General features: G+C 47.0%; 1 protein-coding gene across 3 annotated transcripts; it reads left to right on the forward strand.

Annotated features, from left to right (window-relative positions):
* On the forward strand, window positions 1-26,391 carry LOC142923880 (uncharacterized). 3 transcript variants are annotated; one of them, XM_076064855.1, is made up of 10 exons: window positions 1-132; window positions 3,009-3,094; window positions 4,332-4,727; window positions 6,047-6,209; window positions 7,435-7,521; window positions 10,251-10,392; window positions 16,602-16,705; window positions 19,645-19,748; window positions 22,017-22,706; window positions 23,745-26,391. In XM_076064855.1, the coding sequence occupies exons 2-9, from the start codon at window positions 3,042-3,044 to the stop codon at window positions 22,042-22,044; spliced, it is 1,077 nt and encodes a 358-aa protein (XP_075920970.1). In that variant the 5' UTR covers window positions 1-132; window positions 3,009-3,041; the 3' UTR covers window positions 22,045-22,706; window positions 23,745-26,391. The 3 variants fall into 3 exon arrangements, with proteins under 3 accessions (XP_075920970.1, XP_075920971.1, XP_075920969.1); XM_076064856.1 differs by having other exon boundaries at window positions 22,504-22,706; XM_076064854.1 differs by lacking the exons at window positions 16,602-16,705; window positions 19,645-19,748; window positions 22,017-22,706; window positions 23,745-26,391 and having other exon boundaries at window positions 10,251-11,436.
* Window positions 26,392-27,479: the final 1,088 nt, after the last annotated feature.

Here is a 27,479-nt window from a genome sequence, read left to right on the forward strand (position 1 = left end):
GCGCATGGAGCGCACACGCGAGCTCTTCGTGCGCCGCACCCCGCAGCCTGCGTGTCTCGTCGCGGGGCTGCTGCTCAACCGGCGGCAGCAGCAGCAGCAGGAGGAGGAGGTGGTGGTGCTGGAGGAGAGGAGGTTCGTATGTTGGTGTTGGTGCGGTGTATTGGACTTGCGTGTGTGACTATGAGCGTGTGTGACTATGAGTAATTTGTGACTAGGTGCTAGGTGTGTGTGTGTGACTAGGTGTCTCTGTGAGTAGGTGTGTGTGTGTGTGACTAGGTGTCTCTGTGAGTAGGTGTGTGTGTGTGACTAGGTGTCTCTGTGAGTAGGTGTGTGTGTGTGACTAGGTGTCTCTGTGAGTAGGTGTGTGTGACTAGGTGTCTCTGTGACTAGGTGTGTGTGTGTGACTAGGTGTCTCTGTGAGTAGGTGTGTGTGTGTGTGAGACTAGGTGTCTCTGTGAGTAGGTGTGTGTGTGTGTGTGACTAGGTGTCTCTGTGAGTAGGTGTGTGTGAATAGGTGTCTCTGTGACTAGGTGTGTGTGTGTGACTAGGTGTCTCTGTGAGTAGGTGTGTGTGTGTGACTAGGTGTCTCTGTGAGTAGGTGTGTGTGTGTGTGACTAGGTGTCTCTGTGAGTAGGTGTGTGTGTGTGACTAGGTGTCTCTGTGAGTAGGTGTGTGTGAATAGGTGTCTCTGTGACTAGGTGTGTGTGTGTGACTAGGTGTCTCTGTGAGTAGGTGTGTGTGTGTGTGAATAGGTGTCTCTGTGAGTAGGTGTGTGTGTGTGTGTGTGACTAGGTGTCTCTGTGAGTAGGTGTGTGTGTGTGACTAGGTGTCTCTGTGAGTAGGTGTGTGTGAATAGGTGTCTCTGTGACTAGGTGTGTGTGTGTGACTAGGTGTCTCTGTGAGTAGGTGTGTGTGTGTGTGAATAGGTGTCTCTGTGAGTAGGTGTGTGTGTGACTAGGTGTCTCTGTGAGTAGGTGTGTGTGTGTGTGTGTGACTAGGTGTCTCTGTGAGTAGGTGTGTGTGTGTGTGACTAGGTGTCTCTGTGAGTAGGTGTGTGTGTGTGTGTGACTAGGTGTCTCTGTGAGTAGATGTGTGTGTGTGACTAGGTGTCTCTGTGAGTAGGTGTGTGTGTGTGACTAGGTGTCTCTGTGACTAGGTGTGTGTGTGTGACTAGGTGTCTCTGTGAGTAGGTGTGTGTGTGTGTGACTAGGTGTCTCTGTGAGTAGGTGTGTGTGTGTGTGACTAGGTGTCTCTGTGAGTAGGTGTGTGTGAATAGGTGTCTCTGTGACTAGGTGTGTGTGTGTGACTAGGTGTCTCTGTGAGTAGGTGTGTGTGTGTGTGACTAGGTGTCTCTGTGAGTAGGTGTGTGTGACTAGGTGTCTCTGTGAGTAGGTGTGTGTGTGTGACTAGGTGTCTCTGTGAGTAGGTGTGTGTGAATAGGTGTCTCTGTGACTAGGTGTGTGTGTGTGACTAGGTGTCTCTGTGAGTAGGTGTGTGTGTGTGTGAATAGGTGTCTCTGTGAGTAGGTGTGTGTGTGTGTGTGACTAGGTGTCTCTGTGAGTAGGTGTGTGTGTGTGTGACTAGGTGTCTCTGTGAGTAGGTGTGTGTGAATAGGTGTCTCTGTGACTAGGTGTGTGTGTGTGACTAGGTGTCTCTGTGAGTAGGTGTGTGTGTGTGTGAATAGGTGTCTCTGTGAGTAGGTGTGTGTGTGACTAGGTGTCTCTGTGAGTAGGTGTGTGTGTGTGTGACTAGGTGTCTCTGTGAGTAGGTGTGTGTGTGTGTGACTAGGTGTCTCTGTGAGTAGGTGTGTGTGTGTGTGTGACTAGGTGTCTCTGTGAGTAGGTGTGTGTGAATAGGTGTCTCTGTGACTAGGTGTGTGTGTGTGACTAGGTGTCTCTGTGAGTAGGTGTGTGTGTGTGTGAATAGGTGTCTCTGTGAGTAGGTGTGTGTGTGACTAGGTGTCTCTGTGAGTAGGTGTGTGTGTGTGTGTGACTAGGTGTCTCTGTGAGTAGGTGTGTGTGTGTGTGACTAGGTGTCTCTGTGAGTAGGTGTGTGTGTGTGACTAGGTGTCTCTGTGAGTAGGTGTGTGTGTGTGACTAGGTGTCTCTGTGAGTAGGTGTGTGTGTGTGACTAGGTGTCTCTGTGAGTAGGTGTGTGTGTGTGACTAGGTGTCTCTGTGAGTAAGTGTGTGTGTGACTAGGTGTCTCTGTGAGTAGGTGTGTGTGTGACTAGGTGTCTCTGTGAGTAGGTGTGTGTGTGTGTGACTAGGTGTCTCTGTGAGTAGGTGTGTGTGTGTGACTAGGTGTCTCTGTGAGTAAGTGTGTGTGTGACTAGGTGTCTCTGTGAGTAGGTGTGTGTGTGAATAGGTCATGGCCTCCTCTTGCTCAAATTAGTAACTGGTGTGGTGTGTAAACATCACCACTGGGGAGGCGGCCGGGCGTGGTGTTGGCCACCCACCCGCTTGTGTGCAGTGCCGGCCTTCATAGGTGCTCGCTATCAGCACGTGCCCCAACAGTTTGTTCAGGCTACACAGGGGAACTTTTTTGTTTGCTGTATTTATGTGACGAGGTGTAAGTGTGATTAGGTGTCTGTGTGACAAGGTGTGTGTCTTGTGTGACTAGGTGTGTGTCTGTGTGACTGGCCATAAACTCCCTCAAGTCCCGTTTCCCGCTTCATCGGTGCTAGTCGCTTACAGCCCTTGCCCCAACAGTCTCTCAAGGCTCTATGGACGATCTTTGTTTTTAGTTTGTGTTAGTCTGATCGATGCCTTTGTCTATGTTTCGTGTTTTGAGTGTCAGAGGTTAAGTATGAGCAGTGTAATCAAAGCAGGATTTTTTTCTTTCTGAATTTATTTAATAATGATGACGATTTGTGACGTTTGCCCTTCTGTTCTACAGACTGAAATATGTCCATCCCACAATATGCCCAATGCATAAAACAGAGAACCGCGCTCTGCGATTCCCTCTCTCAATCTGAACATGATTTCATCTTCTCGTTGTATCCTCTAGCAACCACAAGCAAGAGAGGGGTTGTGCGCAACCATGTGGCACGAGACCAAGGAGGAGATGACGAAGATCATCTCGTCCATCCTGAGGTGGTGTATTCCCTATCGCCCAATTCCATCAAGCGGCCGGATCCCAAGGGCCAGTGGGGGTCCCTCGCGATTATGCAGATGGGGTGTGGTCACGGCACCGCACACTTTCAAATGCCCTTCTGCGGCCGTCTGGAACACTCTTCCTTCCGATATTAGGAAACAACTGGAGCTATTTACTTTTAAATAATATTGACAACTAATTTCTTCAGAATTTATTTTTGTGTTTAGATTGTTGTCGTTCTCCTGCACATTCGATTATCTTGGTTGGGTATGTATGGTGTGAAATAAGTCCACCACACATACGTACATTCATTTCTGCAGGGCACCACACCAGTCAGGCTACCACGCTACCGCGTCCCTCCCTTCAGCTCAACGAGATTTGAGGATATTAATCTAAACTGCACGTTTAAAGTGTCCTGAAAAAAATATATCGTGATATATGCAGCAATGCATATGCCGGTGAAAAAATGTTAAACAAAATAGAACCACATTACTGTGGCTCTTATTTGGACAATCTACAGCAATGCCATATTACCATGTCGCATATACGACCGTCATATTTCGACCTTGGACATTTAACCGCTTACACGCAGTGCAGTATTTGTGGGCGGTGTATTTTCAATTTTCTTTGGATGCTCGTAAATATGACATCTTCACATGGAGCAGCGCGTTACTAACCTCGAGAACATTTGCCCTCCTTCGAACGTCGCAACTAATCAGCTGATCGTGTTTAACGCGGACCGGTCTTTGTATGTGACCATTGAACGATGTTTGTGAATTGTGCAAGCTGTAAACTTCTCTTGAGTTAACACGTCTGGGCTCCCGCAACAAAAATTATTATGATGCATGCTAATATTGAGAGCGTCGACAGGTGAGAGCCTGGGCAGGTGAGAGCCTGGATGGGTTAGAGTCTGCTTCTTGGTTGCTCCTGCGTGTGCACCAGTGGGAGATACAGAGAGAGCTCCAGACGGCTGCTGACTGGTACAGCTACAGAGAAACGCACTCATCCAGAAGCCGGTGCTGGCGATGGGTAGAGATCGTTGTGAGTTGAACTCAGTAGGATGCGGTGGAAGTTTGCTGTGATCAGTGGGATGAGAAAGGTGTAGGAAACGTTTCGGCGGGAGACCTTGGGAGAGCGCTCGATTGCAGAGGAGAGCGATGCTGTACCATGACCTTGACTCGATGGGGAGCGTGTGGCGGGATAACAATAACGACCCTTCCCCCTTGCCGCTGCCAGGCTGGACAGGAGTGAGCCAAAGGATCTCAACGTCGGTTCCCGCGGCGGAGGGAAGAAGAAGAATGAGAAAAAGGAGGAGATGGAGAAGAATGAGAATAAGAAGGAGGAAGAAGAGGGGAAGGAGGGGCAGGATGGGAAGAAGGAGGAGGAGAAGGAGAAAAATAAAGAAGAGAAGAAGAAAGAGAATGAGGAAAATAAGCAGAAGGAGGAAAAGGAGGAAAAGAAGTGGGAGAAGGAGAATAATCATGAGGAGGAGGAGGGGAAGACGGTGAAGCGGGAACCGTACGACTTCTCGGCTCACATCTACTTCGACGACGCCTTCGAGAGGAAGGGAGATCGCATGGTGGTCAACCAGTTCGTGACCAGCCTCACGGACGTCATCGCTGAAGTGTGCCGGTCAGTGCACCGGATGTTATTCTGTGGTAGCGATGAGCTGGGTGGGTGGGTGGGTTGAGGGAGGGAGGGATGGATGGATAGAGGCACGGGCCTTGTAATAACAAAGCACGGGACGACACGGGGTGGTTAAGCTCAGCTCGTGGTGCGAGAGACCACGGGAAGGATGGCAACAGGTTGCGCCGATGCCTTCGTTCAGAAGTGAATAGATCATGGTGAACGATGACGATGATTGGTGATGGTCACGCAGATGAACGTCGTGAGTGCGGATCGCAGGGCTAGCAATGCCTTCCTTGCGTCACCATCACCGTTGTTGAGTGCAAATCCGAAGGTGCACAAACTGACAATTGGCCGGCAAACAGAGACACTATGGTGGGCGGTGTGATAGATGGACGTTCACGCGCGTGTTGAATTGAGCAGAAACCTCATCTGTTGAACTATTTTTTGCACCATACGTAGCCAACCTTGCTGTAGAGCGGACTAGGCGCTTAACATAATTTACACAAACGGTGCAGCACTGGGGAGATAAAAGCAGGCGGGTGTGGTGCTGGTCACCCACCCCCTTGTGTGTCGGGCCGGCCTTCATGGGTGCTACTGGCTAACAGCCCTTGCCCCAACACTCTGTTGAAGGCTATACGGGGGGATCTTTGTCTTTTGTTCGTGCGTTGGTAAGAATTTGGGCAACGAGACGACTCAGTCTGGGCGACCGAGGCCCTCGCCATGGGTGGAGCAATCGAGCAGCGAAGTTCGTGTGAACAGTAACAATGGTTGTAGAAGTAGTAGCGATAGAAGTGAGATACGGAGGCGACTGACTGACAGAGAGCGAGCAAACGACTGGGAAATAATCTTTGAGTGCTGGATCATCAGTCACCCACGACTGCTGCTGCTTTACTCAATTCCGAATCAGAATATGTATTTATACTGCAGGAGGAATTCGATGAGCTAAAAGCTCTATTTCACAGATGTCCAGCAGGGGCGGGTCAGACCGTTACCTCAACAAACAACACGATAGGAGTGCAAAGTATAGGACAGGTTAGCAGATCACAAATAAAACGAAACTATTCTTTTTTTTACCAGGTAAGACCCACTGAGGTATAATCTTTTTTTTTAGAAGCGCACTGGCCGCAAATGATAGCGTAACGAAGTGGCTTATCATGTGGAAATTTATAGCAGCAAAATAATCAAAATAAAAAAAATTGCGAGTGCAGCAGTGAGGTGGCAACTGGGGACTTCATCCCAGATATGACAGCAGTAGCAGCAATGGAACATAGTAATTGGGGCATGTCTTTTCTGTCGCTTGCGCTGCTGCTGCTGATGTGAAGGTATTTTGAGAAAAACTCGAAGATTCCACAAGAGGCGCCCTCAATGGAGAGGACTCAGACGCCGTACGGAGCGCGACTCTCCTACAAACTCCCGCACGGCAACTCGCTGTGCGTGCACCTCAAAGACAAGGCGATAGTCCGCCACCGCAAGTGCTTGTCCCAGGTATTTGTTGCATCCCTGGGCTTCAGATCTTCCGCCCCAAATCTCATTGGGCCACAAACCCTACAACCGCATCCACACTTAGAGCATAGTAGCAACAGCAACATCTGATGTGCTTCTACATGACGATGACGATTATGCACAATTGGAAAAGTAAATATCTCCGGTCAGTGTCCGGCGACGATACGTATGTATGCTGAACTTCTATCGCACTGTACCTCACCAACCATGCTAATTGGTGGTATAGAGAAAGATACAAATAAATAAACACAAAAAGCAGTTCTAAATAAATTAGTATCCAATCTAGAGTTAAAAGTGCACAGCTTCGGTGCATTCCTAATATCGACAGTGGTCACCACCTGGAACAGAGCGACTGAACACACAACGACTCAACACCCGATTCACAACACGAATGAAGGGAGAGGCATCATCACAGCAGCGATGATTCGCCACTCCGCTACTCCTGACGCAATCATCTGGATCGTCAACCACCTCGATGTAAATTTACAGCTCGCTCTACGAGTCGACATCAGCATCAGCCGTAAGAAGCAGATGGCAATAGCTCACATCTATTGAAGCCATCTGTATGCTACCTCGAGAGTCATGCTCTCATATTGAAATTAAATCACGTGATGATTAAAAATTCGTTTCACGTGCGAATCAGTGCACACCATAGAGACGAAGATACCCCATATAGGCTCAGCAGGCTTTTTGGGGCAAGTGCTGTAAACGAGTTGCACACAGCAGTGTTGTCCGTGACCGAGTGTTCCCCGACTCGATTAATTTGGTGTTCCGTGGTGTTACCCGTTGAGTGCTATGACGATGATGATGACTGCACCAGGGTTGTTATCGATGTATCACAGCAATCTCACGCCGATGCTCATTTGCGTGTTGTTCTATTGCCTTCTATCCACGACTGGGGGGGGGGGAAGGTTGGTGGCGCTGTTGAGTTACACTTGAACAGCACGCGCTGTCATGGCCATTGGGTCGAGAATAATAACGGAGCGGCAGCCAAAGAATGGAACTCATTGCGGAGAGGTGACCACTGGGGAGATGGAGCGATGGAATCAGTCGGTAATAGAGGTTCTGGGTGGATAACGACTCAGGATCTCATGAAACATCGCGACGACTTGGGTAGGTCTTAATCCAGTAGTGGATCAATCACGGCTGCTGCTGCTGCTGCTGATGGTGATTGTTGTTATTAAACCCCTTGACGTGTTCTGTACAGGTGATGTACTTGTACTACCTCCTTGGCTGGAAGATCTACCGCAAGATCCACACAGTTAAGAAAGATGAACAAGAGGAATGGGTAGAGGTAAGGATTTTGTAAACTGCAAAGACAACGACGCCTCATATATCCATTAGCAGACTGTTGAGGCAAGTGCTGTTAGCGAGCACCTGTTAAGGGTGGGATGACATGCGAGCGGGTCGTGTGTCCAACACCACGCCCATCCGTCTTTGTCTCACCAGTGCTAATGTTTACTCATTTAAGGCTAAGCCGACATAGGGGAGGCCACTTTCAACTTAGCAGTATAAATGGGTAGGCCCTGCACATTCCGTGGATGGGCAGTTCTACATGCGGTGGGGTAGAGTGTGAGTATTCGCACTCTACCCCACCGCACGCGAACCGCACGCAAGCTGCCCATCCAGGGAACGTGCAGGGCCTACCCAATTATACTTCTCCCAAGACGTGGGAGCAGTGTGGAAGTGTAGGCCAAATACACCCTGCTAGGGTGCCGCCATGGCGAGATTTTAACTACCTCGCTTGGTATGCAGGAGGCACTGCGTTCGATCCCGACCCTGATGCCTGCATATTTTAAGTTTACGTGTCTCTCTCCCCTTGGCCGCATGGATATATCTCTGGGTCCTCCGGTTTTCCCCTCCACATTTAGAATCAACATCACGCATTTCGTGTATTTGGCTGCTATAAATATCCAAGTGATAATCCACTTTGTTGAGCTATTATTTATGATAGCCAGGTCGCTTCTGAAAAGAGCTAATTGCTCAGTGGGTCTTGCCTAGTAAATTTAAATTGTTTCGTTTGTTAGAGGGTCTCTCTCTCTCTCAGGCCCTTTCCCTCTGGGTCGAGGCCCAGTCATAGCATGCACTATGCGTGTCTCTGCACGCAGAGTCGGCACATTTAGAAGTTAATCTTTGGTTGCCTTTCTGGCACAATCTGTCACTCAACGCGCCATCATCACGTTGATACTCAAAATAGTGTAGTGGGTTCCACGGAGGCACACACTTGAACTCGGAGGCAACACGTTTATTCTTACACCCCAACAGGGTAACTACATAAACATACAGCAGGTTAACTAGACGACAACGGGTAACTAGACCACAACGGGGTAACTACATAACCGGGTCAGTAAGTAACACACTGCCTGACCCACGATGCCGAGCGTAAAGACCGACGACCGAGGATCGAAGAGGCGTAGCACCGACGCGTTCCATTCCAACAGACAGCCTGGATCGGCTCTCGGGACCTCCCTTTTATGCCCCTGAGCGTGGCCTGGCTCCGCCCTCGGCCACGCACCCTTCTGGATATTACCAGAAGGTTCTGGGCCTAATATCACGTGTCCCTCTCGCCACCTTTTGGCCCCCCTCATTATCCTGTCCTGGTCACGTGCCCTCTCGGGTTTACCTAGACTGTCACGTCCTCAACTGCCCTTTCTCTGATAGTCACCAGAAACATGCCCCGTAGGGCGCCCTTCCATGCCAAACATACTCTGGTGCCAGAGAGAGGCTCTAACACGCACAGTTCCCCTATTTTGTCAGTAACTGGCGCTAAACGCCGTAGTGACCCAATATAGGTCACTACAATAGCAATATAACTTTCTATACAAAAAGAAAAAAATATACACTTATTACAGTTGTTTAAAATAGAAGTGTAAAATAGGTTTGCGGCTGAAATGTAGTTGTATTTATGTTTAACTTCTTTCACACTGTACGTAGCCAACCGTGCTAATCGGAGGTGTGGGGGCAGGACAACAAACCAAACACAAAAAGCAGTTCTAGAGAATGTAGTTTCCAATCTAATTGATTATTTAAAAGTGCAAACCTCCAGTTGCTTCCTAATATCGGAAGGAAGAGCGTTCCAGACAACCGTAGAAGCGCATCTGAAAGCGCGAGATGCAGTGCCCATCTTTGTTCGATGGCTCGCCCAAAGCCGCTGCTGCGAGGATGACCGGAGTTAGTTGTTGGTGTACGCAAGCGAAAAGAGCCGCGTTGTTGCTGTTGAGTTGTCACTTAATGAAGTGACGATGGAGTCGAGTGTGCGCACCGCTTCAGGGAGGTTGTTTCCAGAGGTTGTAGCGCTGCAGATAGAAATGATCTCTCCACCCGCGTGGTTGTTATTAGGAATCCACTGGAGCTATGCACTTTTAAATAATCTATTTGAACACTCATTTCTGTGAAATGCAGTTTGTGTTTAGTTTGTATCCTTTCCTGACGAACATGGTTGGCTACATACGATGCGAAAGAAGTTATACATACATACAATATACATACAGCTAAGGCCGTAGCCATGGAGTCAACATTGGGGGGACTAATTCTTCCAGGGGGTCTCCCCCAGAAAAAAAATAAATCTTAATTTGAATACTCGTTTCCTGCCATTTCCTGCCTAAAATATATAAAAAAATATTCACTAACACATAGGACTTTTTTTACAATAATGTCTAATAGTGTATTGTATTCCAATGCTCTGTTTTTCTTATTTACCTTTTCTTGTTTCATTGTATGTAATGGCAGAGATCAGGGATTAATAAAGTACAACCATAACTACAATCATATAAACAGAAATTTATTTTATAGCAATACATTGGGGGGGGCATTTTGAGCATATTTGAATATTGGGGGACACATCCTCCTTGCATACAGCATGCATACGTTGTGTGTTTGGTTGTTAGAGGTAGGAGAAAGAGCGTTGGGGTTGAGGAGCTAAGTGAGCGGGTTGCTTTGCTTGCTCTGTACGAGGTCACGGCTGTAATGCCACCGCTGTTGCTGATCTGTCTCCATGCCACTACTCCCCGTTCACCCCCGCAGAGGAAGAAGCGCAACGCCTACGTGCTGGCCTTGGACGGAGACACGGACTTCTACCCCTCGGCGCTCTCCATGCTGGTCGACCGACTCACGAGGGACTCCACCGTTGGCGCCGCCTGCGGGAGAATTCACCCGACGGGCGTGGGTGCGCAGACAGCTGTGGTGTGTGTGGTGGTGCAGGGTGTGTGTGTGTGGTGCAGGATGTGTGTGTGTGTGTGGTGCAGGATGTGTGTGTGTGGTGCAGGATGTGTGGTGCAGGATGTGTGTGTGTGTGGTGCAGGATGTGTGTGTGTGGTGCAGGATGTGTGTGTGTGGTGCAGGATGTGTGTGTGTGGTGCAGGATGTGTGTGTGTGGTGCAGGATGTGTGTGTGTGGTGCAGGATGCTTGTGTGGTGCAGGATGTGTGTGTGTGGTGCAGGATGTGTGTGTGTGGTGCAGGATGTGTGTGTGTGGTGCAGGATGTGTGTGTGTGGTGCAGGATGCTTGTGTGGTGCAGGATGTGTGTGGTGCAGGATGTGTGTGTGTGGTGCAGGATGCTTGTGTGGTGCAGGATGCTTGTGTGGTGCAGGATGTGTGTAGTGCAGGATGGATGTGTGTGGTGCAGGATGTGTGTAGTGCAGGATGTGTGTAGTGCCGGATGCTTGTGTGGTGCAGGATGTGTGTAGTGCAGGATGCTTGTGTGGTGCAGGATGTGTGTAGTGCAGGATGTGTGTGTGGTGTAGGATGCGCGCGTGTGTGGTGCAGAGTGGTGGTGCAGTGGTTAGTGCACTGCGCTATGAACCTGGCGACCCAAGTTCGATTCTCGCTCAAGGTCAACACCAGTGACGATTGTCTGAACCCGTACAGCGGCTCCCCTAGGTCAACTCAGCCTCAAATTATAACTTGGTACGATGTTTAAATGTCGCCGCTGGGGAGACAAAGGCGGCCGGGCATGGTGCTGGCCACCCACCCCCTCGGCGTGCCGTGCTGGCCTTCATAGGCGCTTCTTGTGAACAGCACTTGTTCCAACAGTCTATTAAGGCTACACAGGGGATCTTTGTCTTTGGTGCGGGATGCCACCAGATATCAGCAGCGCCGAGCCTGGACAGCGCTTGAGAATGGGTGCGTGTGGATGGCAGACGTGTACAGCGTGATTTTACTGGTAGGAAACGTAGTGCACTGGAAGCCCAACCAGGATTAATTCACAGGAGGCAGGGGATTAATTGTGCATGTCTGTGGATGTCTGTCCACGTGGGAGGGGTGCGGCTGGGTGGAGAAGGGATGGTAGGGAGGGGCTGGGTGGGGAGGGTGGGGAGGGGCTGGGTGGGGAGGGTGGGGAGGGGCTGGGTGGGGAGGGGCTGGTCACCCCGTGGTGCCCTTATATGGACTGGAAGCCCAACCGGGATTAATTCTCACAGGAGGCAGGGGATTAATTGTGTATGTCTGTGGATGTCTGTCCACGTGGGAGGGGTGGGGCTGGGTGGAGAGGGGAGGGTAGGGAGGGGCTGGGTGGGGAGGGGCTGGGTGGGGAGGGGAGGGTGGGGCTGGGTGGTGGGAGGGGTGGGGCTGGGTGGGGAGGGGCTGGTCACCCCGTGGTGCCCTTATACAACTCAACGTTAAACCTACTCACGCCGGCTTCTGGCCGCCCTCACAGTCGGGCATATTTGCGGAATACACCACGCCGCCGTTGACCCTGGCCATTGACCGAGCAACCCAACGTTCCTACCAGCTCCCTCCACAGGAATGTGTTAATTGTTTACAAGTTATGGAAATGTGAAACCCGCGACAGTGATTAACGTTCGGATCGGATCTGATTTTGTTGCTTTCGCATTCTGGGTGGGGAAATCAACGCCCCCCCCACCCCCACTTCCTGGTCGTGCCACACAATTTAACTGTGCGAACCGCATGCCCGCCCCGCACGTTTTATTGCTCGGCTTTTTATTGTTCGGCGTATTAACTTCAGCACCTTGAACGCCTTCGCCTCTGTTAAAGTCCTGCAGTAAAATGGCACTCAACCCAATCAGATTACGCACAACCGTTGCAGGTCGGAATTAAGCATTCAACAATTAATTCCCATCAGGTTATCGTTGAAGTAATTGGAAAACATGCAAATGCAGTGGCCTAGGGTGTCCCTGATGCAATCCTCACGCAAGATTCACCCTCAGTGCACACGCTGTTTCAGCAGACTAACAGAACGCCAGTTTAACACGTAGGCTTTTGCAAGCAATATTATTCATAATAAAGGTTTTTGTGTTAGTTCGCATACGTATAAATGTTTAGTAACCCTCTACCTCCCTACACAGCCAGTCAGGTTTGTCACTTAAACAAAATGCGCCAATTAATGACTACTTCAGCCCACCCGTGTATTGGAGAGTAAATCTACAACATTTACAATTCGAGTACGATTTGTGAAATCGCCCGATAATGCTGAATGCAATTACCAGCAAAACCTCGTATTCAAATTGTAAATGTGTTGTCTCTCTCTGCTTGTGTCTGTCTTTGTGTCTCCGTGTTTGTCTTGTCTCTTTCTCAAATTTTACACTTAACTTCTAATTTAGTAATCTTTGGAAGAACGTAATCAACCAGGCTATGCATTAATTGTGTGTTGACCGACTCTCTGTGTTGCATTGCAATACTTTCCCAAATTTTACTAAGTTTTTTTATTCAGTTGATTTTCTCTGTGTCTCCATGTTCTCTTTAGTATTTCCTGCAGTCACGAAAGCTCCAAAGCTTTCATTGACGTGCTAATTTATCTACCCCCCTCTCTCTCTGCCCCCCTCTCTCTCTGCCGCCCTCTCTCTCTATTTAAGTCCTCGACACAGAGGCCATGTTTCTCTGTGTGCCTATGTGTGTGTCTCTCTCTGCTGACGTGTCTGTATATGTGTCTCCGTGTCCGTGTTTTGTCTCTCAAATTTAGCAATCTTTGGAAGAGTGTAATCAACCAGGTAGGGTTGATTACGTTGTATTGCATTATATTTCTAAGTTGACCAGGTTTGTTTTTTCTCATTCATTCGTACCTGATGATGATTGCTTGTGTTGCAATCGAAACGTCGTATTCTATTATTTAATTTCTTTTGTTTCTACATGACTTTACCGAAAGAAGCAAAAAGTAATTCCTTCAGTCATGAAAGCTCCAAATCAAGCTTACTGGCTGTGTCGGATGGAGGAGGGTTATGACACATTTATACTTACGTGATCTAACCCAAACACCTTTATTGTGAATCACAGAGCGCCGTTGCTACCACAACTACTCGGGATGTTTAAATAAAGTTAAATAAACACACACGTAAGCACGGTGGAAGGATTGTAATTAAATCAACACGCATCCACCACAGCAATACCGAGTGGACATGGAGCAGGATTAGTATATCATGAAGTGGTCTGAGAAAGACCACTACCACCGCTAGTAATGTAAGTTTAACTTTACATAACTCAAATGAAATACCAAAATACTGCAAAGACTTCGGAGTAAATTACGCAAATCCTATAGAATTGTTAAGTGAAAACAAAATCAATATCATTATTAACAGCCGTGGTCCATACACTGCGGGATGAAGGCCTCCCCCCAAGTCGTCGCCATCTCTCACGACTCGCCGATGTAATAATCCAACACATCGCCAACCTTGGTAATCGTCCAACCTTCCTGACCAGCTGGCTCGCAAACAATAAATAAATAGATGGCCATGAAATCTGCCAGGAGAAGATAGCAGTGGGCATGAGCTGGCACGTGCCATGCTGAGCTAAGGCAGACCACAGGCTGACTAACACCAATTCTAGATTTAAAGCTTTCGTGACTGCAAGGATCCATACTCTTTGGTTCTATTGGGTAAAGTCACGTAGGTAAAAAAATAAAATAACAAAAATCACGACGTTTCGACCAAACACAAGTGGCCTTCATAAGGTGAAGGGACCAACCTGTCCGGAGGACAGCGTTGGAGTGAAAAAATTCAAGCGCAGGTCGCCTCCTTTAAGCTGTGAGTGGGTAAACAGAAAAAACGCCTTGACAAAGGAATTTGCATAAAAATGTAAAGCTGTGCAAGCTCGCAAATAGAATCAAAGATACATTAGCACCACCGTGAGAGTTTGGGATGCCACTAATTGAATGAATATACTGTACTATTAAAAATTCCTTTAACGTTTGGTTCGATTTAGAACATCTTTCCAATGGTTGCTTAATTTGAAGCCATCTTCTCGGTTGAAATTGTGTCTGTGTTTGTAGATCTGGATTGCCTCGTGAGAAAATCTCTGATAAAAACCCGTGGGTTTGCAAAGAACCTTGGTATCGGAGAAAATTGTATCGTGATCACCCACAGCATTGTAACAATGATCAGCTACGGCAGAAGAATTCGTTTTGCCGTGTTTCAAATCTGATTTGTGCTCGCGAATTCGGTCAGAGACATGTCGCTTTGTCTCCCCGATATAGCAATCACCGCAGGTACAACTCAATTTGTAAACCCCGGGTTACTGTAAGTCAGGAATGACATCCTTCATTCCCTGGCATTGCCTCTAAATACCGTTCACACAACGGTCAAAGGTATAGCATGTTGTATAATAAATAGTATAACATTGTAATGTTTAACATAATTCATAAGGCAATATATGGTATCATAATTGTATAGTGAATATACAGCAGTGTGGTATACAGTAGGGTTGGTAGAATAATACATAGTGTAATATTACAAGTCTTTTTTACAGTCTAAAGTATAGGGTAGTGTATAGTAACGCATTGTATAATTTAATGGTGGGTTTGTCTATGGCAGTGTATATTACGGTGTATAGTCGTGTAATGTAGAAAAAAGTTTAGTTGGAGACATATCAATATAATGCATAATGTTAGAGCTTACATTGGGCTGTATACGATATTATACAATGTAGTTTAGATTGGAAGGTATAACATTGCAATGTATTGTAGTCTAGTTTATAACATAGTTGTAACGCAACACAGAACAGAGCAGCCCATCGTGGCTGTTTCTCCCCCCTTCTTCGTTCCGAGCATAGATGGACTCGTCCGTCTGAACAAAGCTCGTCGCTTTCCGTGGTGCTAACGTTGAAAAGAAAAAACCGCCACCCATTTTTTCGCCATATGGCATTGTAATGTATAACGACTTATTGTTAGTAGCTCAGCTGTTTGGAGAGTATATAGAGTTTATTGATAACACTGATGTAGTTTATATTTTAGTTTTTTATTAGTTTACTATATGGTATTCATTATATAGTGTAGTGTATACCCAGTTACTTTATGTTAATAGCTCAACTTATTGAAGAATATATTGAGTACATTTGTTATATTGATGTAGTTTATACTTAGTTTTATCACATTGGTTTATTGTATGATAGTTGGGTAGTTGCAGTCCTTTAGCGTCCATATACTAAATGCCTCTGTTGATATATAAACTTCGACTTTAACATAGCTATTTCCGTGACCAGTCACATGCTAATCCCTCACATTAACATCATGCTAATCTCCCAGTTACAAGCCAATTTCTGACTTTAACACCCTGCTGATCCAACGCTTTAACACCGCTATTTCAATGCTAAATTATCCTGTTTGATATGTAAACACCTTTGTCAAGGCGCTTTACTTCTCCCATCTAGCTTAAAAGACGTTGTGAATCTTAGCAGCGTTCATTGAAGCGCTGTCGTCCCGACAGTTCTGTTCCTTCACCTGAAGAAGGCTACTTGTGTTGTGGCCGAAACGTCGTGAGAATTTTATTTTATTATGTTTTATTTGTATTATTTTATTTCCATTCTACGTGACCTTACCGAAAGAACCAAGAAGATGAATCCCTGCAGTCACGAAAGCTTTAAATCGAAAATTAAAGGCGAAGTAATTGCTTGTCAGTTAAACAAGACCGCGCATCTGAAATCACGCGATGCGGTGACCGTCTTTGTTCGATGAATGGATGAACGAAGTGTGGGTGATGGTTAATGCTCCTAGACGAGATTAGCAAGCTATTGTGATTCATTTGTGGCAAGCATTCTGTAATGAGGGCATGTTGCTGCTGCTGCAGTAGAAGCGTGGGAGATTGAGGAATTCTCTCCCCCTGTTCTGCATGGGCATCTTTTTCTCCAGTTTCCTCCGATGTGTCATTGGTATTGGCCAAAATTTTACACTTCTGAAAAAGATAACTGCAAATCACTTAATTTGGACCGCACTCAGCAGCAACATCACCCCTCTACTATGGTAACTTGGTAAGACCCTCATGAACACAGAGCCTTGCGACTCAGCCAGGTTTTGTTGCAGGCTAAACCAGCCTAACGATGAGAATAATCACTACTGTCTGCACAGCTCTCTTCGCTGAGTCACGGTAAACTTTTTTCCCGAGCCTCTGTGGGAGTGCACCGCACATCGCTATCCTCCTTTGTCCCTTGCAGGGCGCCATGACCTCGTGTGGCAGCGCCACCAGAAGATGCAGGTCATGTTTGAGAATGTCCTGCCTCAGGGTTACGCCATCACGCAGAGGTGCAGCCTCGATCAGGTGCGTCCTTGTGTCTGTGTGTCTTTATGTCTGTGTTTTTATGTCTGTGTCGGTCTTTGTACGTGTGCTACATATACGTTGTGGGGAGTAGTGGCGCAGTGGTTAACACACTGCGCTTAGAAACGAGCGACCTGAGTTCGATTCCCGCTCAGTTACCAACACCAGTGACGATTATCTGAACCGGTCCTATGTCTCTCCTAGGTCGACTCAGCCTCAAATGAGTACCTGGTGTAGTGTATAAATATCCCAAATTGAAGAGACAAAGGTGGCCGGACGTGGTGCTGGCCACCCACCTCCTCGTGTGCCGTGCTGGCCTTCAGAGGTGGTCGCTAACAGCACGTGCCCCAGCAGTCTGTTAAGACTACACGGGGGATCTTTGATCTTTGTCCAAGTTCGTGTATAAGTGCCCAGAAGATAACAACCAACTTTAATGAAGAAAATATATCGGGAAACTGCCTGGCAGCTAATTGGGCCCTTCCTACTGAAATATATAAATCTATCAAAATAATATCGAGATGTTTACGTTTAAGATTTTACATTAATGTTGGGGTTCTTGTACTAAGCAACTCAATTAATTTAGAAGTCATCATTCCCCTCCCCCGGCTGCCTGTCTCGCTTAATTGTTCAACGCATTGGCCAGATGTCCAAATATTGCCGTCAGTTGACTGAGTGTCGTTTTCTGTGACGATCAAACAAGTGGCGCGTTACTCTAATGTGTGGCTTTGAGACTTTGAAAAAAAGGTACCTTAGCACGGCATTGTTCTGGGAGAGTTCCACTCGCAGTTTTTATCTCGTGCAAGGACAGTGCAATTTGGATAACAATTCTGGACAGTGGACAGGAAGTGATGTCATGATTCTTGGAGGTGGTGGTGGCTACGCTGGTGCTACACGTGGTTGGTGGATCACACACTGAGAAGATGCCGTGAATTTCAGTTCCAGTGGGCGTCAGAAAGGAGCCGCACCCTGGCTTGCCAGGAGCGGGTGGTACAGCAAATGTAGAATCCACTTGTTCCGTCTGTATAGGATATAATGTTGCCCCCTCACACGCGTGCATTTTCTCCGGTTGCTCCGGTTTTCTGCCACATGTGAACAATCATTAATTGGCCGAGAACACATTTTTATGCAGAGGACTGCAGAGCTTGGGCAATTTTTGGTAGCACTGTCTCATGGTGTGCATTGCTGCTGTCTTCCCATCTATATGTGATTCCTCCTCGTGTATCTGAATCCCTCCCTATGTCTCTCGTCGAAAGCGAGCAAATAACTGTGCAGTGATCGGGCATTACAAATTACCATAAATATACATTTTGATTTAAAGCCTTCGTGACTGCAGGGATTCATATTCTTGGTTCTTTCGATAAAGTCACGTAGAAGGGAAACAATAAAATAATAGAAATATAAAACAACAAAATTATCTGTGGTAGTAGTTACATTAGAGAAACCAAACGACATTCGTGGACACAAAGCAGACCTAAAACACGGTAGGACCAATACCTCGGCCGTGGCAGAACACTGTTATAATTCAGTAGGCTCACATGACATTGACTTCTCCAAGACAGAGGTTCTTTGCAAGCCATCTGGCTACCATGAGAGATTCGTTCATGAGGCTATCCACATATACAAACACAGAGACAATTTAAACCGAGAAGATGGATTCTGGCTTAGCAATCATTGGAAGGATTTGATAAACCATTTCGGGTCTTAATTGATTGTTCACGCTTACGGTGGCTTTCAGACCGCATCCATTATTTTCGTCTCCCCCCTCATCTTTTCTGAACATAGATGGGCTAGTATAACGACTTATTGTTAGTAGCTCAGCTGATTGGAGAGTATATAGAGTTTATTGATAACATTGATGTAGTTTATACTTAGTTTTTTCACATTGGTTTATTGTATGATAGTTGGGTAGTTGCAGTCCTTTAGCGTCCATATACTAAATGCCTCTGTTGATATATAAACTTCGACTTTAACATAGCTATTTCCGTGACCAGTCACATGTTAATCCCTCACATTAACATCATGCTAATCTCCCAGTTACAAGCCAATTTCTGACTTTAACACCCTGCTGATCCAACGCTTTAACACCGCTATTTCAATGCTAAATTATCCTGTTTGATATGTAAACACCTTTGTCAAGGCGCTTTACTTCTCCCACCTAGCTTAAAAGACGCTGCGAATCTTAGCAGCGTTCATTGAAGCGCTGTCGTCCCGACAGTTCTGTTCCTTCACCTGAAGAAGGCTACTTGTGTTGTGGCCGAAACGTCGTGAGAATTTTATTTTATTATGTTTTATTTGTATTATTTTATTTCCATTCTACGTGACTTTACCGAAAGAACCAAGAAGATGAATCCCTGCAGTCACGAAAGCTTTAAATCGAAAATTAAAGGCGAAGTCATTGCTTGTCAGTTAAACAAGACCGCGCATCTGAAATCACGCGATGCGGTGACCGTCTTTGTTCGATGAATGGATGAACGAAGTGTGGGTGATGGTTAATGCTCCTAGACGAGATTAGCAAGCTATTGTGATTCATTTGTGGCAAGCACTCTGTAATGAGGGCATGTTGCTGCTGCTGCTGCAGTAGAAGCGTGGGAGATTGAGGAATTCTCTCCCCCTGTTCTGCATGGGCATCTTTTTCTCCAGTTTCCTCCGATGTGTCATTGGTATTGGCCAAAATTTTACACTTCTGAAAAAGATAACTGCAAATCACTTAATTTGGACCGCACTCAGCAGCAACATCACCCCTCTACTATGGTAACTTGGTAAGACCCTCATGAACACAGAGCCTTGCGACTCAGCCAGGCTTTGTTGCAGGCTAAACCAGCCTAACGATGAGAATAATCACTACCGTCTGCGCAGCTCTCTTCGCTGAGTCACAGTAAACTTTTTTCCCGAGCCTCTGTGGGAGTGCACCGCACATCGCTATCCTCCTTTGTCCCTTGCAGGGCGCCATGACCTCGTGTGGCAGCGCCACCAGAAGATGCAGGTCATGTTTGAGAACGTCCTGCCTCAGGGTTACGCCATCACCCAGAGGTGCAGCCTCGATCAGGTGCGTCCTTGTGTCTGTGTGTTTTTATGTCTGTGTGTTTTTATGTCTGTGTCGGTCTTTGTACGTGTGCTACATATACGTTGTAGGGAGTAGTGGCGCAGTGGTTAACACACTGCGCTTAGAAACGAGCGACCTGAGTTCGATTCCCGCTCAGTCACCAACACCAGTGACGATTATCTGAACCGGTCCTATGTCTCTCCTAGGTCGACTCAGCCTCAAATGAGTACCTTGTGTAGTGTATAAATATCCCAAATTGAAGAGACAATTGTGGCCGGACGTGGTGCTGGCCACCCACCTCCTCGTGTGCCGTGCTGGCCTTCAGAGGTGGTCGCTAACAGCACGTGCCCCAGCAGTCTGTTAAGACTACACGGGGATCTTTGATCTATGTCCTAGTTCGTGTATAAGTGCCCAGAAGATAACAACCAACTTTAATGAAGAAAATATATCGGGAAACTGCCTGGCAGCTAATTTGGCCCTTCATTCTGAAATAAATAAATCTATCAAAATAATATCGAGATGTTTACGTTTAAGATTATACATTAATGTTGGGGTTCTTGTACTAAGCAACTCAATCAATTTAGAAGTCATCATTCCCCTCCCCCGGCTGCCTGTCTCGCTTAATTGTTCAACGCATTGGCCAGATGTCCAAATATTGCCGTCAGTTGACTGAGTGTCGTTTTCTGTGACGATCAAACAAGTGACGCGTTCCTCTAATGTGTGGCTTTGAGACTTTGAAAAAAAGGTACCTTAGCACTGCATTGTTCTGGGAGAGTTCCACTCGCAGTTTTTATCTCGTGCAAGGACAGTGCAATTTGGATAACAATTCTGGACAGTGGACAGGAAGTGATGTCATGATTCTTGGAGGTGGTGGTGGCTACGCTGGTGCTACACGTGGTTGGTGGATCACACACTGAGAAGATGCCGTGAATTTCAGTTCCAGTGGGCGTCAGAAAGGAGCCGCACCCTGGCTTGCCAGGAGCGGGTGGTACAGCAAATGTAGAATCCACCTGTTCCGTCTGTATAGGTTGTAATGTTGCTCCCTCACACGCGTGCATTTTCTCCGGTTGCTCCGGTTTTCTGCCACATGTGAACAATCATTAATTGGCCGAGAACACATTTATATGCAGAGGACTGCAGAGCTTGGGCAATTGTTGGTAGCACCGTCTCATGGTGTGCATTGCTGCTGCCTTCCCATCTATATGTGATTCCTCCTTGTGTCTCTGAATCCCTCCCTATGTCTCTCGTCGAAAGCAAATAACTGTGCAGTGATAGGGCATTACAAATTACCATTAATATTAATATTGATTTAAAGCCTTCGTGACTGCAGAGATTCATATTCTTGGTTCTTTCGGTAAAGTCACGTAGAAGGGAAACAATAAAATAATAAAAATATAAAACAACAAAATTATCTGTGGTAGTAGTTACATTAGAGAAACCAAACGACATTCGTGAACACAAAGCAGACCTAAAACACGGTAGGACCAATACCTCGGCCGTGGCAGATCACTTTTATAATTCAGTAGGCTCACATGACATTGACTTCTCCAAGACAGACGTTCTTTGCAAGCCATCTGGCTACCATGAGAGATTCGTTCATGAGGCTATCCACGTATACAAACATAGAGACAATTCCAATCGAGAAGATGGATTCTGGCTTAGCAATCATTGGAAGGATTTGATAAACCATTTCGGGTCTTAATTGATTGTTCACGCTTACGGTGGCTTTCAGACCGCATCCATTATTTTCGTCTCCCCCCTCATCTTTTCTGAACATAGATGGACTCGTCCATCTGAACAAACTGTAAAATCGCTCTACGTGGTGCTAACGTTAATAAAACCGCCACTTTTTTCAAATTTTCTTGCTGTAGTTTTCACAGCTGATGATGATTGCTTGTGTTGCAGTGTTGGACCAGAAGACGCCAAAAGGCGTACAACTCAAAAACAGCGCACTATCAGAGTATTGAGGGCTCGAGGTGAGCATTTAACACCAGTGGAGACTAGGCTATAAGAAAAGCCGTCTCGGGTGTGGACCAATCAATTTCAAGGACAGTGCATATTATCAGAGTTGTCTCTTTTGTTTGCATTTTGATTGCTTGTGTTGTGGTTATTGCAAACATGATGCCTTGAATAAAGGTATCAGTTTTTGTGCCAGTTAAAAGGGTAAAACCTATTACTATTACAATATTAATATTATTCATCGGAGTAAGTTGTTGTTATTTGGACAATCGCACAAAGTGAACCTTCTGTCCCGTGGATGGGAATGTATAGGAGGAAGACGAGTTTTGGAAGAGCATGATCAGTGACTACCTCAAGCCTCTGGAGGAAGATGACGATCACAGGAAACGCGTGAAGCAGGAACTCTTAGAGATAAGAAACAAGGCACTGGCAACGCGTCATCGCGAGTACCGGAGATGCTTCGATAACAGAAAAATTGCGTTCCAGCGACAACGCGTTGTGCAAACAGCAGGCGTTAAGCGAGTACTTACCATACTTGGCATGTGGTAGAAGAAGATTTAAACGACATTGAATTACCTATGCCTTATTATTTCTACGAATTAATTGTTAATTGTTCCAATAATCCGCTAATCTTGTAAAATACATGAACAATAAAACAATAACAACAGAAGTGACCATTTGGCGTCGAGAGTGGACAGTGGGGGAGAAAAATGAACGCATAAACAGCCCGGGGTCATCCCCCCCGCCACTCGGCCAATGCAATGTAAATCAGGCCTGGTCTGTCTGTCCCAACGTGCAGGGCACTTTCGTCTACTTCATGATCAATGCACTGTGGCTGGTGGCGACCCTGGCACTGCAGTTCGTGGGAGCCGACCTCTACATCCAGATCCCGAGCACGAAGAACGAGGGGACGGTCATCGACGTGCTGCCGCTCGCCTTCATGTTCCTCATCACCTTCTCCAGCATGCTCATTGTCCAGTTCCTGGCCATGCTGTACCACAGGTGAGGAGGAGGGGAGGGGTTCGACCCATGCGTGGCCATAGGGGGTGTGTGTGCATGCCGACTCAGTGACCAACAACAGTAACGATTATCTGAAATGGTCCTGGACCTCCCCCTTTGTGCCGTACCGGCCTTCATAGGTGCCACTCGCTGACAGCACTTGCCCCAACAGTATCTTAAGGCTATCCAGGAGATCCTTGTCTTTGCCTTTATGTGAGTGTGGGCAGTGTGCTTATGATCAGCTCCGGTTTCGCAGCCGAGGTCTCACTCCGAAAGAGTCGGGCAGCATTATCTTTTCATCGGCTGTGTAACACTGGGTGGAAACTACTTGGTTTGTCATTCCATGCGAAGCTCCGGATTTTCTTTGACCACATTGATATCTTCCCTTCTTTATTCTTTCGAGAAGGATGTTGAGGTGTCTAAAGTAACATCTGCACCGGTTAGAAATATTCAGGTCACCCTGCCTACAATGCATCCTGGGTTTAACCAGACTGGATTGTGTCAGGAGCTCACAGATTCTTAAAAGATCTAGACACATTCCCATTGGTGAGCTCCTCTCACAAGCGTGGCTGTGTTGGCTGGGTCATGTAGCCCCCATGCCCAGCCACTGTATGGCAAAGCAGCTATTATTTGGAAGGATAGATCAGACTAAAAGGGCACGGCATGGGCTAGGAAAAAAAAGGAATGATATGGTACAAGAGGATATATAGAGATGAGTGGACTTGCCAATAACTGGTACCAGCGGTCTCAAGATCGGCCACTCCTGAGGAGATGCTACTTGGCAGTTGGAGGCAGTCGCCCACCTGCAATAATGGAGGGCAGAGGAGCGATGCTCGCATCCATAAGCAGAGCACCGGGCAGCTAAACACAACAATTTGGCACAGTAGGGGTCACAGCTGGTGCATTGTCAGTCATCTCAGTCAGTTAACCATTGGCTCCTAGGTCTGTCCCATTAACTCCTGACATTTTGCCACCGTGGCGCCCCGTGCCCCTCCCCCTTCCCCTCCGTGCCCCCCCCCCCCCCCCTCTGCCCCCATTCAGGTTGTTCACGCTGCTGCACGTGCTCTCCTACGTGGAGTCGTCGTCGTCGGGCCAGCAGTCAAAGAGGGGTGCTGTTGGTCGAGACAACAAAGCATTCGTCAACGATGGAGACGACGATGACGCTCAGCAGCGCCGTCTTAGAGAGATTGTCTAACAGATCCCTGGACCCCCTCCTCACACGCCGCACGTGGGTCCCCTCCCCGCACACAGCACATGAACCCCTTCCACTCACGGCGCACCTGGACCCCCTCCTAACAAGCCACAAGTGGCCCCCCTCCATGCACGCTGCTCGTGGACCCCCTCCTCGCACGCTGCTCGTGGACCCCCTCCTCGCACGCTGCTCGTGGACCCCCACCTCGCACGCTGCTCGTGGACCCCCTACTCACACGCTGCACGTGAATCCCTTCCTCGCATCCTCGCACGCTGCACGTGGACCCCCTACTCGCATGTCATACGTGGACCCATGCACGTCGTGGTTTATCAATGACGGTGCCGTCAGTAAAGGTGCAGCCCTGCAAGATGCTTCCCTTGTTGGAAGAGGTGGGAGTTACCCACGCTTTACCCCACCACCGCATGCGACCTGCCGATCGACCAACTGTGCTGTATCCATTTACGCAGCTGGGTGGACAGAGGCAGCGAGATTTAAGAAGCTTGCAGCGTCGCTCCAAATGCCAGGCCTAAGGATCGACCTCTAGATCGCAAGTGTGGTGACGAGTTAATTGCAGCAGGGCAGCCTCTCATTACAATGGAATGCAGTCAAAAGGGCTGCTGTACAACAACGGTGGACATCACTTGTGATATCATCGGCTAAAGTAAATGTAGGGGCTTTGAAGCTGCTCCTGGCCACGGACAGAGAAGTCGCTTCTATGTAGCAGTGGTCAGATGAAGGAAACGTCCTGTTGTTGTTTGTATGTTCAATTTATTTTGCACTGCACTTAGCCAACCATGCTATCGTGGATGTAAACATCACCCACATATAGACTGTCCCGTTAACCATAGAAGTTGATCAAATCACATTTTTACGCCTGATTAATTTAGAGGTCGAGCGACCCACATGGGAAATCTTGTTTTTAGAAAGGTTTCTCTACCAAACACAGAAAACGATTCCCCATATCGCTTTAATAGACTTATGGAGCTGTTAGTGAGCACCTAATAACGGCAGGCACAGCACACAAGGTGGGTGGCCAGCACCAAGTCAAACTGCATTACCGCACCATTTTATCATTTGAGGCTGAGTCGACCTAGGGGAGGCCCAGAACCGGTTTAGATAATCACCACTATTGTTGGTGGCCATGAGTGGGAGTTGAACTAGCGTCCCAAGGCTCAAATACTTGTGCAGGGCTATGAACACGAGTTTTATTTCACGTTCACTGATGGTCAGATATATATGCCAACAAATATTTATAGATATTTATAATACTCTTTGGTTCTTTCGGTAAAGTCACGTAGGTATGAAATAAAATAAATCACGACGTTTCTATTGCAACACAAGCAATCATCATCAGGTGGGAAACCCAACAGCAAGAAGTTTTTTCTACTGAAGTGGGAGAGAGATGCCATGGTAAGAGGTTTCTAGGTAAGAACGGGGGGCGGGGCAAGGGGGGGGAAAGAGGGGGTGTGTGGGCTAGGGGGAGGGGATCGTTGCGTGGACGCTAGATTGATATGTATAATGTGGTTTATTTACAGAGATGTAGAGTTACATTGAGATTGTGTGGATAAATAAAACAAGACAGAGAAGAAGCAGTCATCCATCCAGAGCACCACGTTCAGATAGTTTCCCCAAAATATTGTATTGGAGATGTGAATCCATAATTTTAATGTTAAGGCAATGTTTCGCTGCTATTTGCCGCTGAGAAGATGCTATCTCCCTCGATCGGTACACAGGAGGTCATGCTGGACCCTGGCGGTGCCTCTGTTATACTTTTGGAGTCGGCGTGTGCTCTCGCTGTGGTGGTCGGAGCTTGGGTTTTTATCCAGGTTCCTTGGTTCAGATGATTAGACTGCTGTTATAAATTCTCACGTGTGGTGATATCAGCTACTGCGATCATCAGCTATCATTACGTGTGACCAGCTCGCCTATGAACAAGAGCTAAGAGCACAGTTGAGTTTAACTGGTAAATAAAACTGTGAATTCCCTTGCACCTTCTGAGGACGGTAGTGTCTTGGTCAACAGGTCACTTACCAAACGCTTAACGATCGATCCAAACCTTTTAAGTCTACGCTTCGCTGGGCGCGTATAGTGGTTACGCACACGTTAAGCTCTGTGTCTTTCTGGTGGATGCGTTGTCGGGCTGGTCCCATGGTGTCTGAAACGTGGAACAGCACGAAGGCGTTGGTGGTGAGCGGTTAAACGTGCACTCCTCCCCCATCCCCCCCAGATGAATGTAGGTTACATTCCTCTGCTTGACAATAAATCCCAAAGGTTATTTTTAGTTTATAACTTCGCGATTTCTAGCTTTTGTTAAACTTGACAAGATTACGTTTTAGTTCATGGCAATGAGAATAGAGTTCGTTTGTAGGAGAACATATTTGCACGATGCTATTTAAGTAAATTAACATACAATGTGGTAACACGGCACGTACTGATTATATGCACTTTATTGCCTATTGTTTTTTACTTTGCACAAATATAGTTTACTGAACTTTTGCAAGCCGTTATCAGTCATGTATTCTCGACTGCTTGCATAGAGATAGTGGCGCAGCCCTGCAATGAATCACCCCTCCGGGCGATTTAGACAGCCTGCCACCTACAGATTGCGCAACAGCGCCCCACACGACTTCCAGCCGTTTGAACTCGGTCGTTGGTGTAATTTGCATTCTTATCTGGAGTAAACCAACCTCCAAATCTACATATCGCTGGGTTCACAGTTTAGCGCGCTAATCAATACTGCACCACTCACTTTAGCATTGCCACATCCAAATAAATAAATGCGTATGCACCAACCGCTTGAAATAATGCCACATCGCATAGTCGTCGTGTCGACAATTAGAGAGGTAGCCAGGTTGCTCAAAGATCAGCGCTGGACTGGTACCATTGAGAAGCTGGGTTCAACCCCGGCTACTGAAACTAAACTTTTATTTTTATTTTACCAGGTAAAGTCCACTAAGATATACAGCTTTTTTTTAAATAAGCGACCTGGCCACAAATAATAGCTCAACGAAGTGGATCATTAATTACGTGTACATTTGTAGCAGCAGTAAAATACTCTTAACGCACTTTGATTCCAAATATGGAGAACAATCCCAGCGACCACGAAGAGAAAGAGGCATGCAATCTCCAAGCAGGCATAGCATACAACAGGCATAGCAGGCGAGGTAGTTAACATCTCCTAGTCACCGTGGCACCCTGCCTGTGACTGGCAGGGCTCTCCCGGTATAGTTAGCTGATGGCCTCAGCCCGGTCACCAACGATTCAAAGACGGATTGTAAAAAAACAAATTAATTGGTATTGGTTCCCACGTGACCACTTGATTTGATTTGCTCTGACGGATGGTGGAGAGTATATCTGAATATTGCCTTTATACTCAAACCATCTAACCCAAAGTAAACAGACAGTCCTCGACTTGCGAGTGTCCGACTTACGAACGCCCGCTTCCATGAAATATATATATAAAAAAAAGAAAAATATTGATTTAAAATGCGAACTCGCAATTGCAAACTGAACTGCCGGCTTACGAACCGTTCGAATTTCGAACAGGTCTCAGGAACGAACTAGGTTCGTAACCCGAATACTGC

This window comes from Petromyzon marinus, unplaced genomic scaffold (assembly GCF_048934315.1).
Source record: "Petromyzon marinus isolate PM22_M1 ecotype Great Lakes invasive population unplaced genomic scaffold, UKy_Petmar_22M1.pri1.0 PM_Scaffold_82, whole genome shotgun sequence".
NCBI lineage: Eukaryota > Metazoa > Chordata > Hyperoartia > Petromyzontiformes > Petromyzontidae > Petromyzon > Petromyzon marinus.